The 13,166-nt window shown below is 50.2% G+C and overlaps 2 protein-coding genes and 3 pseudogenes across 2 annotated transcripts; 3 read left to right on the top strand and 2 right to left on the bottom strand.

Annotated features, from left to right (window-relative positions):
- Positions 1-332: 332 nt before the first annotated feature.
- SAPIO_CDS6584 lies at positions 333-1,190 on the bottom strand (annotated as a pseudogene; the record flags this gene model as incomplete).
- Positions 1,191-2,336: 1,146 nt separating this feature from the next.
- On the top strand, positions 2,337-2,762 carry SAPIO_CDS6583 (annotated as a pseudogene; the record flags this gene model as incomplete).
- Positions 2,763-3,341: 579 nt separating this feature from the next.
- SAPIO_CDS6582 (Phosphoethanolamine N-methyltransferase) lies at positions 3,342-5,281 on the bottom strand (the record flags this gene model as incomplete). Its single annotated transcript, XM_016788646.1, has 9 exons — positions 3,342-3,439; positions 3,991-4,379; positions 4,453-4,476; positions 4,605-4,617; positions 4,673-4,700; positions 4,764-4,830; positions 4,889-4,930; positions 4,989-5,119; positions 5,183-5,281. 9 exons carry the CDS (start codon positions 5,279-5,281, stop codon positions 3,342-3,344), a joined length of 891 nt encoding a protein of 296 aa, XP_016641690.1.
- Positions 5,282-6,600: 1,319 nt separating this feature from the next.
- SAPIO_CDS6581 lies at positions 6,601-7,677 on the top strand (annotated as a pseudogene; the record flags this gene model as incomplete).
- Positions 7,678-10,871: 3,194 nt separating this feature from the next.
- On the top strand, positions 10,872-12,934 carry SAPIO_CDS6580 (uncharacterized protein; the record flags this gene model as incomplete). The annotated part of the gene is made up of 3 exons (XM_016788645.1): positions 10,872-11,046; positions 11,286-11,432; positions 11,499-12,934. The coding sequence occupies 3 exons, from the start codon at positions 10,872-10,874 to the stop codon at positions 12,932-12,934; spliced, it is 1,758 nt and encodes a 585-aa protein (XP_016641689.1).
- Between the last annotated feature and the right edge of the window lie 232 nt (positions 12,935-13,166).

Here is a 13,166-nt window from a genome sequence, read left to right as displayed (position 1 = left end):
CTTAGTTTGAGGAGAGGCATCAACGATGATCCTAGAATGCTCTTCCATCGCGGTCCGCAAGATCGATGGTTGCCTATCTTACGGGGCGGCCGCCGCGTGGAACGTCACAGTTTGTAGAACCTAAAATATTAGGCATCAATTTGGGTAATCAGGCAGACAGAGGAGACACCCAGATGTGAGATCCCTGGTCGATTTACTGCTGTTGCTGTTGCTCGTTGAGGAAGCGTGGCAATTTTATTCAAGCGTACGAGGTTATCGCCATAGTGAGATCTCATAGTTGCACCTCAAATACGTAATTAGAATGGGGATCATCGATTCAACGTACTCCGTATTTAGCCGCATTGGTAGACAGGCGTCTCAGTGGCCCAATAGGCATACAAATTCTTGTTCCCCTTCCGATCAATCTTGCCCTGCCTTCGTCTTTCCTCCAGTTGCACCTTTTCCCCATGCCGCCGTTGCGTCACCAGCAATGAGCGCTGCTGAGATGCGGGTAGGTGTACCAGGCTGTTTCGGTCGTTGGCGCTCATATTTGTTAACTGATACGTGGCCATTGCCCTCTCCCGCTTCTCCCTCCTCGATATTAAACGTGTGTCGCGTACATCCGAGTCGGGCTCTTCTTCGGTGGGCACCTCCTGGTCGCCGGGTTCTGCTGCAGAGTATCCTATTTGTGGCATCGAGGTCCGAGTTCGACGACGTATCTGAGCGAAAGATATTGACGGTCCTGCTAGAGTCGATGACCGTTTGGAGATAATTTTGCCCGATGGTAAACGAATCGAATCCTCGTCGACCTGCAGCGGCCTTCGGCTAGACCTCGTCGCTATCTTCTCCCGAATTTCTTCGTCGTCATCGCCCTCGATATCAGTCTCTTCATCGTCTTCTGGCCCCGAGAAGTCATAAAATTCGGCGAACTCTGAGTCTTCTTGAGATGGATCAAATGTGCAGTGGCTCTTCCCGGTCATATGCTGTTGTACAGCTTGTACGGTAGCCCTCTCCGTTCCACATTGTATGCATTCTTTGTATCCAAAGATAATGAGATGTAGATATTTGAAAAGAGTCTCAAAGTCGACTAGTAGATGTTGCTGATATGGAACAAAGAGGCCGTGTGACAGTTGCATGTGTGTCACGCTGTCAGTGAAGCTTGGTGAGGTGTTGGCGCAAAATAAGCATTGCCCCGGCACGAATTTCTGCATGGTCGCGTCGGGAGAGTCGATTGACTCTTTGGAATATGTGGGCATAGGGTTGGTTTCTGGGCTCGATGACTGGCTCATTTGTGAAGTGAGTGGCGTCGCAACTGTGGTTGAAGTAGTAACAGTTGTCGTTAGTACCATCAAGGTGGATTAGAGGCAGTCACTGTTGTTGATTCAGTGAGGATCTAAAGTATTGTGATTTTTCAGGCGTTGATGTTATCTTCTAATAACGAATTGGACGGTATCGATGGAGTTGAGTTGCTATCCCTTTTATACTCCTGTATATCGTAGGATCTAGTGAATGCTGGTGTCTACCGCTCCGCCCCTGAAGGATCATGGGGTGTCAAAATGGGCGGGTCTCCCAAGTCCCAAACTTGCCTAGCCTTTTTCGGGTAAATGATAAAGTGGCAGGGAGCGACTCGCCACTGCATTGCCACAAAAAAAGAAATTCTACCAATGAGATCGTCTCCAACTCACTGATGATGAGGTATGATTCATAATGAATACCAACACAGCAACGGAGAACAGCCGAAGCACGAAGCTACTCGGGCATTCGGTGAGGACCGGGCATACGTGGATGTAGAGAGGCCCGAAGTATCGCGCAAACTCCTGTTTGTCGACACCAATGTCCTTAAAAATTCTGGTCTCGGAAAACAAGGACACGGCACTCCGCAATCAGATGCACGAACTCATCCATCTGAAGATCGTCTAGCTCGTAGAGTTCAAACCCGCGGATATCGGTTCCGATAACCCGAGTCAGCTTTGTGACCCTGAGGTCAAGGTTCTTCCTCGTTAACAGGAGATTCCAGTGCTGCTTGCCTGCCGCTAGACCCCGGTCGTTGAATTCAAAGGGCTGGAGAGGGGGAATTTGGTTTCCTCGTCCTCGTCAGGCAGGTAGTCGGCGTATTCATTACCCGCTGGTCAGAGCCCCTCAGAGCATAGCTCGTAACTACGAATTGGCTCCACCAAGACCTCCCATCCACATGGGGAAAGGCACCACAAGCGGACATAAAATGCTAAACTCCAAGAAGTCATTCTAAACTCCGGTGAATCAAAAGCACTCCCTATATAAGCCCGACTCCATGAATTCAACTGCAAATGTCTGCTAGAACATAACCTCCCATCCCTTTTATTCGACTTAGCAGCGCCATGTCACTACGTAACCAACTATGGCAAACGGCCAAGACAGCCTTCGACAGGTATGGCGAGATGACTGCCGAGTCCGTCATCGCCTGCCGGGGCCCCGAGTGCGTGCATCGCGTGTACCCTGCCTCAGCCGGTATCCCGGACCGAACCAACAAGGAGTACTCAGACTTCGTCATGGAGCTAAAGAAGGTCGTCCCCAACTTGCGACTCATAGTTCAAGACGATTTCGAGCCCGTAATTGACGAGGGCGCCCGCAAGGTCATAGCGCATCTGAAGTCTGCGGGAGATACGGCATTCGGGCCCTGCGAGGCAGAGTATTTCATGGCACTGAAGATGAACGATGATGGGACGCAAATTGTCGAGTTTGTGGAGTTTATTGACACTGCTTATACGAGAGACTTTATCGACAAGGCGAAGTTGGAGGTATAACCTACCTTTTTGAATGAGGCGAGATTGCAACTAGGAAACCTAAGCCCGCTGAACTAATTGACACCCGATCGGAGACCAATTGGAGCAAGATAACAAGAGGGCTTGGGAGGATTCAAGTCAGTCCTAGAGCAAGTTGAAGTTTTACAATCAATTGAGTTTTTAAAAGCGACTAGGTTCCCTGTGACACTGGTCTTTCTCAAGCATGTCCAATATACTGTTACGTTAGCATATAGAGGTAGTTCGGGTGCGCGTCGCATACATCTTCAAGTGCCTCTACTTTATCTGAGTTTACATCTCCGGCTAACGACAACTATGTGTCCCTATCTTCCATTGTACAATTATCTCGCTTCATTAAGAGAACTTCGAGAAAAATGAAGACAAACGTCAGTAGGAAAATGCCGAGGAGGGTGCCATGCCCACTGAAGAACCATGGCGGTGCGTCGTAAATCTGCGAGACCATAATGCTGAAAGACTGGATCACGATTTGGGAAATCCATGACGCAGTAGCTCGCTTGGCGTAGCCGGCATTGTTGCTTAGATTCAACGCTGCAAATCGAATGATACACGGATAGACGGCTCTTAGGTCACAGCACTCCCTGAGCTGGCTGCTGAGGCGACTAGCACCCTTCGCAAAAGCCTCAACTCGGCCGTGAACGCCTTGGCACTGTCTATTATATCTTACAGAACGGGCGGAAGACTAGTTCAGCCTATCTAGTTGGCCGATGGAGAAACTCTTCGCTTGTTAGCTTGGGCGGTGTATTCTTTACAGCTATTCTGACCCCAATAACTAATCAACAATTTTGGCAGGGCCGGAGGGCGGTTCTCAGGTGTGTACATGCACCGGCCTACTCTTTCAGGAGTGATACATCCTTTTCGGATAAATCAGTCTCGCACCAATCCCTCCACACCAACCTAATGGATCTCGAGATACCGGTTCCACCAGCCTCATGTAGACGATATCCTTCGTTCTCAATCAGTGGTTGGTTTTTGTACGACCCGTTGTCGGAAGTAAGGATGGATATCGGGAGCTCGAAACTCTCTTCGAAGCTGGACGAGAAACACGGCAACTTCCTCTCTAGTCCAGCCCATTTGCCCTGCCATAAAGAGAACTGCTCCTTCCGGGTCCTGTTCAAACGCTGCCTGTGCAAACACACCAACCTCTTTCAAGTTTTTGTCCTTCGGCCATGAACCAACTGGATTCTGCATCGGTTGTCAGTTGCAAACTTACGAGCCATGGTAACAGTGAAGATTGTGGGGAAGATGGGCTCGCTCACTTTGAAATCTTTCTTCTCAATGTTGACAAACCCGGCCTCTTCCATCCCTTTCATCTGGCTATCGTCATCAAACACAGTGAATGGCCGGCCAATCTTCTCTCCCCCTCCGACGAAGAATCTTCCCCACTGAGCGAGAGCGCTGCTCTCCGTAACAGTACCATCGTCACTTTCGAATCCAGACGACGGCTCGTGGCTCTCCAGGTAACCACCGGGTTTTAGGCATCTATAGGCTTGCCTGAAGAGAGAGGCCCAGTCCGCAATGCTACCCACGAGCCAGCGTATGTGGATGTAGTCGAGCGAGTTATCCGGGAACGTCCAATCTTGTGTGCAGTCGTCGATTTGGCTAGGGGAATGAAGTTTGTTAGCAGTCATGACGCGAGGGATTTGGATTTCAGATCATCACGAGGGCGGCATACAACTGTAGGTTAGGCGGGACCCAACTGGGTTGTATGGGGGCAATGTCAGTTCCAGTTACACGGCAATTCGGAAACGCATCGGCGAAATCACTATCACCATAATCATCAGGACATATACAACATAATTCGAGTCTAAGCATGTGGTACCATACATTGCCCAGATGCCTATGAATTTGTTAGCTAATACCACTATACAGAGTTCTGTCTGAGATGGGATTACCTGTTCCAGTGCCGATGTCGACGGCGGTCTAAAAAGACAAATCAGATGCGGCCTGGTTACCATAATGGATATCACGGCCGAGGTGACATACCTGGATGTCTTTTGGTACCGGCGCTAGGTAAAGCTTGCGATCCAACAACAGAGTAATGACGTGGTGGCTATTAACACTTGTGAGTCAAAAGATCCCTGCCGTTTGTCCCTCCTCGCTCGACTCACTTAATGTCTAATGCTTCATTCTGGGCCTCATCGATGGAACCCCTGTTCAGCCAGGTTAGCCATGAGACCAATTTGTTCTTGTCGGGCGGCTCCAACTAACCAATATGTTGCATCGCCACGCTCGCCGTGATATGTTCGCCCTTGTATTTTGCGGTAGGCAAGGATGCTGGAGGTCAAAGAGGCGGTGGAACTAGACTGGTCCTCGGCGACTTCATCTCCATCTTCCCCCTCCTACATGTATTGCTTCGTTAGAAGTGGAGGCTCTTTATTCAAGGGTAAATACAAGTTACCGACCGCTACCAGCTGTGCAAAGTGCTCGGGAGGTAGAATATTCGGCTGGGCCCCGGGGCGATCGGGTGACGCCGCCTTTGGGCTTGAGTGGTTAGACGCCATTTTTGTACGAAAGTGTGATTTTCCCAAGGCAAGAGTGTCGGGGGAGAGAAATAACCCAGGTGAAAATCACGGGGCTTATGTAGAATAAATCATTGGATTGGGTGTGATTTCTCTCAGTGAGATGCGGGCTCGAAGTCTCAAACGCACAGCTCAACCAACAGCATTTGGATGGCGATTCAGGCCAATTGCAACGGCTTCACGAGGTTGCATTGCATCGCGGGATCGTCCGATGCATACCGTCTGGGCAGCAACCTGCCTTTCTGGACGCCAATATTCGCCCGTCTTCCCCGTGGGTGGACAACTCGGGAACGAGAAATATGCAAAGAAGGACCAACAGCATAAACGTGCAGGCGACAGGTCATGTCTGCCACTTGTTCGTCGTCATCACTGGCTTGCCCACGGCAGAATCGAACAAGCTGGTCCCATCTCAACCCTCGCTTCGAAATATTGAGAGGGGAATTGATGCGCCAAGTGTCCTTATAAAATGCAAATGGACTCTGACTTGGCTTGGCAAACTTATCCACTGCATTGTCAGAGTGCCGGGGGGTATTGTTGACTGCTCGCCTCGAGGACAACGTTTTTGGTGTCATACCATTTTGGGAATACATGCGTATGACTGTTTCCGCATAGAGCATGTTCCGAGGGCATTGTGCTGCCTTTGGAATGCTGGTGTTTACAGCTATCGAGCGGTCGATTCCGCACTTGGGAGTGGAGCCTCAAATCTTGCACCCGATATGCCTATTCACGAATGGCCGGGATCATAGCATCGGTGTTGATTTCCATCGGAGGCAAATATCACTTCTACGTAGTAAACTTGGAGATAATCCTCCCCCAGCTTTTTCGTAGGGAACAATGGGCGATCTACCAGCCTCGCCCTAGCTAGCCCGCCCGCCTTCCCTCATACATCTTGATTTTCATGCCTTATATCACGAGGCCGGGAAATAATTTCCTTTTGCGATTCTACCTTGTCGCTGCCGTCGTTACTTCCCATGGTTGATGGTTCCCCGACACCAAGAAGAAGCGCCCGCGTGACACGGTGTCTACAGAGTAAAATTAAGGTCCGAAGCTACTAATAATGAAGGTCGTGATGAGGACAGCACTAGACGTGGACAGGCTGACGGCGGGAGAGACACAAGGCTCTTATGAAGGCTGTTGTGTCTTTTCATTGAACCCCACTCGCCATCAGGGTTCCTAGTCGCCATCAATCAATTGATCTCTCACGAGCGCGGACCAGCCCCCCAAACCCCGCACCCCAACATCAACATCAACATTGACATCGACATCGACATCCCTAGTATTTAGCTCTTACAACATCAGCAATGGGAGGAAGCAGACGTCCAGTCCGTAAGGCAACGAGTAATCGTAATGCTCGTGGGAAACTTGGGAAGACAATTATCAACACCACCATCCCCTCCATTCTTCGAGCCAATGCCCGCGCCCGTGAAGGTGTCGCAGCAGTCGAGCTTATCGTTGATCCGACGCCCACCTTCCCGCAACCTGCTGGTGCTGCCGTGGCTCTGCCCAAGGCATCACCGTCTCGACTAGAGCCTGCCTCTGAGACGGGCTCGGAAGGATCACTAGAAGGCAGTACCGACAAACCTCCAGATGACTCTAAAATGTCCACACTTGCGACATTGGTTGTCGCCGACACTCTTGAAGCTGCTTCAAATCTGCACACTCGGAACCTCGAAGTCCCGCCTCACCGGCGGCCTCGCATAGCCATACTCAATATGGCTTCTCCTCTTCGACCTGGCGGCGGCGTGCTGTCTGGTGCGACGTCTCAGGAAGAGTCCCTTTGTCGCCGGACGACGCTGTATCCATCCTTAAAGGATGAATTCTACCGTCTCCCCGAATTCGGCGCCATTTACACGCCAGACGTTCTGGTATTTCGCCTTGATGACGACCTTGTCGCCAAATCCAACGACAAGAAAGATTGGTTTTTCATCGATGTGGTAACAGCGGCAATGCACCGTCTACCCGAAGTTGATGGTTGCGGGCGGGAGCAGAAGTATGCCGAGGATCGTGACCGCGAGGCAACCGTGAAGAAGATGATGGCGGTCATGCAGATTGTTAAGGATAAGCGCGTTGGGCAAGTCGTGCTCGGCGCGTGGGGGTGCGGTGCGTATGGCAACCCAGTTGGGGAGATTGCCAGGGCTTGGCGCAAGGTCTTGCTCAGAGCCAAAAGCTCCGAGACTGACCAAGTAGGGAAGGTTGTGGCAGACACCGGTAGCCATACTGCCAATAATCGTGAATCCTCGAGAAATATTGAGGTGGTATTTGCGATAAAGGACGCGAAGATGGCAGAGGCCTTTCGCGAAGCCTTCGGGGATCAGCTCTTAGAATCTATTAGTTCCTCAAGGACGAGCACTCCGGAAGAGGTAGTCGACGATGAATAGCCAATATTCCACGAACAATTCATGTGTAAGCCAGCATTCCTACTCCCCAACGGGATTTTGATCCCCAATCTTGGGCAGATATCTGCAAGTATTATTGTGACAGGTACCATAGAGCTCAAACAGCCTGAAAACGGTGGCAAGGACTCCAAATATCCCTTTGCTTCTCCCAAGTCGACACGGATGTTACACGTCATATAGAAGTCCTCTTGAGGAACTTCCGGGTCTTAAAGATTAGAGGATGATTACTAGGATATCAGTACAATTTAACATAAAGAGGTCTCCCAGTAGCCATTGAGGCCATGGAATCACCAACGCGTACGCTTGCCCACCTGCGTAGCACAACGCACTGCCAGAAGACCTGCTTGGAGATCTGGTTCAGCCCGTCTCTTCGAATTAGGAGTGGGATATAAAGGACATATTCTCGTATCAAAGCCCCAAGGCTTGGCCAGACCGGCTCACGCCTCCAACCTTAATCAGTTAAAATCGCGGGCATCTGATGGTAACTGCGTTGAGCGTCAGTTTCTATTAGGATGAGCCGCTATCAGAGTGGCTAGTGGAGACGATTCCCGTTGTGTTTTAATCAAGACCAGGGGAAAATATAAGGGAGGAAAAGCGCCCAAAAGATTGCAAAGCTACATTTAAAAGGGTTTTTTTTTTTTTTTTTTTTTTTTTTTTAGAGAGAGAGAAGGGGGGGGGGGGGGGGGGCGGCCTCTGATGGGCCTCCGAAATGCCGCCGAATTAACAACATAGGAGAAGGTTCTTCTTCTCAGAAGGAAAAAGAAGAAGGAGAAGAAAAAAAGTCGAAAAAATTGGTTGGGAATGGTCAGTATGAGGGTCGAACTCATGACCTTGGCATTTACCGATAAGCTGGATAGCTTATTAGTACCACGCTCTAACCAACTGAGCTAACCGACCGTGGCATCCATACCGCTGGGTGAGGCTTATTTGGGGTGTTGCCGCACTTTCAGTGGGGACGACTTTCCATGGACTTCGAGTCTGAGATCGTGCTCTCCCAATGCACCAATCAGTTCAACCCCCAGTCGCTGGGTAAGCAGAAGCGGTCTTCATCGGGGTTAGGAATGCTAGCGAAGAGGTTTTCATGTCGAATATGGCGCGGCCACACCTCTGGATGGATATGGCCCAAGATTATGAGGGAATTTGGACCAAACCCACTCGAATCACCACGAGAACCATGGCAGAGGCGACAGAACTAGCATTAGCAACTCGCGACACAAGAGGTCGGCCCGACAATAACGGTGCCCCTGTCTTGACGCGTATTACTCATCGCCTCATTCCGAGTTCGTCCTCAAGGGCAGCAAATGGTAGCTGGGAAAACCCTACACGAACGTCCCTAGAGCCTCGATTGACCTCTGCGTGGCGTACGGTGAGAGGCAAACAATGAAGAAGGCAAGTTCTGGGCAACAGTTTTTGAATAATGATATGAACTTAAGCCAACAAAGGCGAGCAGGAGGCATGGCCATTAATTAAGTCATTTGCTGGACTTCCGATGGTAAGTACATGGAAATGAAGGGAAGAAGGTCAGTGACTTATTTTATGTCCAGGACGCCTGGAGTACGTCCCTTCCTTTTGCCATTTAGCCATGTCTCGCGACCTATGTTTTGGGCTTGGCTTGGCAAGTTCATGGCAGCTTCTGATTGCGCTGAAGGGCATCGGATCAGAACATTTTAAATTGTGGACCACACTCTATATATTGATTTTCCCGCATCTCTCCCCGTGGTGCCGCCCAAGGCGGACTCTGAATGGGATGAACATAATAATATAAATGGGCGGTGGTCCGCGACTTGGAACGATTGGAGATAATTTTCAATCATTGCTCTCGATCTCTCCACCTGCAACAAGCACCGTCCGCCATTTTAAAGTGCCCTACCCGCTTAACCCTAAGCGGTCAATGTCATGCATCACCACGAGGCCTTATTCCTGTGTCTTTTACAGCTCGTGAGTGGCTCACCGCTGATCCCACGCGCAGAGTGTGAAATCATCCAAATAGAGCCGACGCAGGGTTGTTACCAACTCGCCGAGAGGTGCGGGATTACGACGGAAGAGCTCATCGAATTCAACCCAAAGGACAGCCTATGCACAACTCTCCGCATCGGCCAAAGAGTATGTTGCACCGCTGGAGACATGCCCGTCATCGCATCAAACCCGGATGGAAGCTGCAAGGAAACCGTGGTCGAGAAGGGGATGAACTGCGACAAGCTGGCGGCCCACTGCGGGATTTCACTACCGGAGCTGCATACATTCAATAATCTAACGCAAACTGAACTCTGTTCTTCCTTGTCCGAAGGTCAGCGAGTTTGCTGCACACCCGGGTACCTCTCTAGGCTTGGCCCCGGCCCCCGTTCAGACGACTCTTGCGTGGGACTACGTCGTCTAGCCGGGAGAGACGTGCTCGACCATTGCGGCGGAGTTTGGCTTGGAAAGCTGTAAAAAGCTGAACGAATTCAACGAGGGAAAGGCGTGGCAATGGCGTGGCCGTAACAGAACCCCAATCTGATCAGTGTTGACCTGCCTTAGCTCTCGATGCACGTTTGCACTCCTTCCGCGCAACTGTCTAATCCGATAGTTGCACCTGGACTTGGAGGACTTCTCTGAAGCCGCAGCCCTTGGCCCCGTGGCAAAAGATGACTCAAAAATTTACCTCAAGCTGGTGGAAAGTGGTATTATCTTGATAATGCGAGTAGCTAGACACCCGTCGTAGTAAACCTCGATTTTATTTTACATTGTCGGCCAAGGTGCAGGATTGACCATCATAGGGAAAAGCTAATGTTTCATCCTCTGCAGGGCGGCCGCCGTAAGCTCTGGCCCCACATCCTAAAAGCGCTGGTTGGTCGATCCCAATCCAGGATACATAGAGGGCAGTGCCAACCATCCTACAAAAACCATTGATGTAATTTGTTGTGACCAGGGTCCCCAATGGAACGACTAAGCCACAACCTGACTGGAAATAAGCATTAAAAACGGAGGTAATACTCTCCATTATCTTCTCCCGTGCGAATACCATAATTCTCTTCCCTCTCACATCACACGTGAAAGCACCTCCTATAAAACACCGGCCCTCCAATTTAGAAATATTTCGTGAAGAGAAAATGGGAAGAGGCCATGGCCGCGGTCTCTGGGACGGGCTTCGCCCATGGAGATCTGAGGTCCTGGCCGTCCTCGCATCAGTCGCCGCAATGCTGGCCATGGTGGGAGTCCTAATTTCGTTCAACGGAAAACCAATCGCAAAGATGGAAACCGGCTTCGTGACGCTAAACGCCATTATCGCCGTCCTGTCAACCTCGAGCAAAGCCATGCTGCTTTACGTTATCGCCAACGCCGTCAGTCAGTGGAACTGGATCCTTTTCACTGGTAGGCGACACCGATTACTTGATTTTGAGCACGTAGTAGAGGCTAGTCGAGGGTCACTGGGAAGTTTGAAACTATTACTTAATATCCACTTTGGAAGCGGGTAGGTCGCGACAGTCCCCTGTAGTTGGAAGGAGGTAAAAGAGAGATTTTTTTTTTTTCTTTTTCTAACAGAACATCGTATCGAATTGTCAGGTTAAAGAAGACTCTTGTACGATCTGGGGCATTCCTTACACTTTTAGCCGTTGCGATCGATCCATTCGCCCAGCAGCTGGTCCAGATCCAGAGGGGCCTAACCTACATCCTTGATACTCAGGGTGTCACGTCCATTCCCATGGCTACTCGATATTCGAATGGCAACCAGTATGGGGTGTTTTCCGCCGTAACGAGTAGGTGAAATGCGCCGTTATAACTCGCTCGAGCCTGCACGGAAACTGACTAGTGTATAACGACAGCCAACGATCAGGGCCGACTCGAATCCATCAGCAGTCGTGTGGTGTACTCTGATGCTGAGTTTGCCCTGCAAGGGGCAACCATGTTTGGCATTTCTGCCAATAGCTCCACCATCACACAAGCGGTCAATTTTAATTGTCCCTCGGGAGAGTGTTCGTTCCCATTCACCACCACACTTGCCGTGTGCAGCCGTTGCGAAAATGTTACCTCTCAGCTGGAGAAAAATCAGAACAGCAACGGCGATCTATACTTTGACTTGATCAGGGATAGAAGTTTTGCGAAGATCGAGAGGTTTTCCACAGAATACAGGCTTCCAAACGGTCTCTTTCTTAACAACTTCAACGATTCCGGCAGCGAAGCAAAAGCCATGGTCTTCATGTCGATGTTAGGTACCACAGATCCCCGAAAGACTGTAAGCATGGGAGACATCGACACCCTTATTTGGGCACAAAGCCTCATAAAAGTCGACGGCGCCGAGTACAATAAGACGTGGCTTGCCTACAATGTCCGTGCCGAGGAATGCAGTCTGTACTACTGCGTCAAGAAATACAGCTCAGAAGTGCACAACGCGACGCTCTTTGAAACATCATCCGTCCTTCAAGACGAGAAGCGAATTCCCGAGTCCTGGGCTCTAGATCGAACACGGTGGCCAAACGTATCTGAGGCCGTAGTTGAAAGTGTAGCATTCCATCCGATTGAATCGGCAATCCAACACACAAACCTGCAACTCGGTCATCCAGGAAGCGACGCAGCCTGGAACATCTCTCAACAGGCCGTTGACGGAATCAGCGCCTTCATGCAGAAAACTTTCGCCGTGTGCGTGGCTGGAGCTAACTGCACAACCGAAATCCTCGATAGCTGGGGCCCGGTCAATGGATACCTAATCGCGAGGTATGGAGCTGCCGGTGGCGAGATGGCAGAGGAGTACGAACCCAGCGTCGCTAAGGCCATTTGGAGCACTAACGACATCAATCAAACCTTTTCCAATATTGCTCTCAGCATGACTAATGCAATTCGCAACGGCGGGGATAACAGCAGTTCTGCGACGGGGTCGTTGGGAATTTTCGAAGCGATTTATATTGTAGATTGGCGATGGATTGCTTTGCATTGCTTCGTGGTAGTCGGGACGTTGGTATTCCTCTTTGCCACGATATATACTACACTAAATGAAGGAGGCGGGAAGATTCCTGCGTGGAAAGGAAGTGAGTTGGCTGTCTTTTCACGGGGCCATGTTGTTGGGGACTACTTGGGGGATGCCACAACAATCGACGAGTTGCAAGAGAAAGCGAAGAACATTTCCGTGGTCTTGGTAGACCCGCACCAAGATAGACCACCTCAAGGTCAAGATCACCAAGGTGCGCCGTTTCTTAACGAACCGTCAAAACAAGGAGTGTGGACCATGCAGGTTGAGCCAGAGAGTAGTTCGGAGCGGATTTAAGTTAGATAATTAAATACAAAAGGGAACCAGAGGTAATTGCTTTGCACGGGAAAGTTGAGATTAGTGAGACCCAATGGTATCAGATAGATCAGATAGGCTGTGTGATGCGGTTATTGATAAAGAAAGCTGAAGTCTTGGATCTTCCAGACCAGGCAATCCTAAATTAGGCAGCGTGTAAGCAGTCGCTTTTCAAAGCTTTTTCGCAAGGGAGATAACGTGGAGATGAGATGCA

This window comes from Scedosporium apiospermum, assembly GCF_000732125.1.
Source record: "Scedosporium apiospermum strain IHEM 14462 chromosome Unknown SEQ_SAPIO_0105, whole genome shotgun sequence".
NCBI lineage: Eukaryota > Fungi > Ascomycota > Sordariomycetes > Microascales > Microascaceae > Scedosporium > Scedosporium apiospermum.
This window is presented reverse-complemented; position numbering and strand designations above follow the sequence as displayed.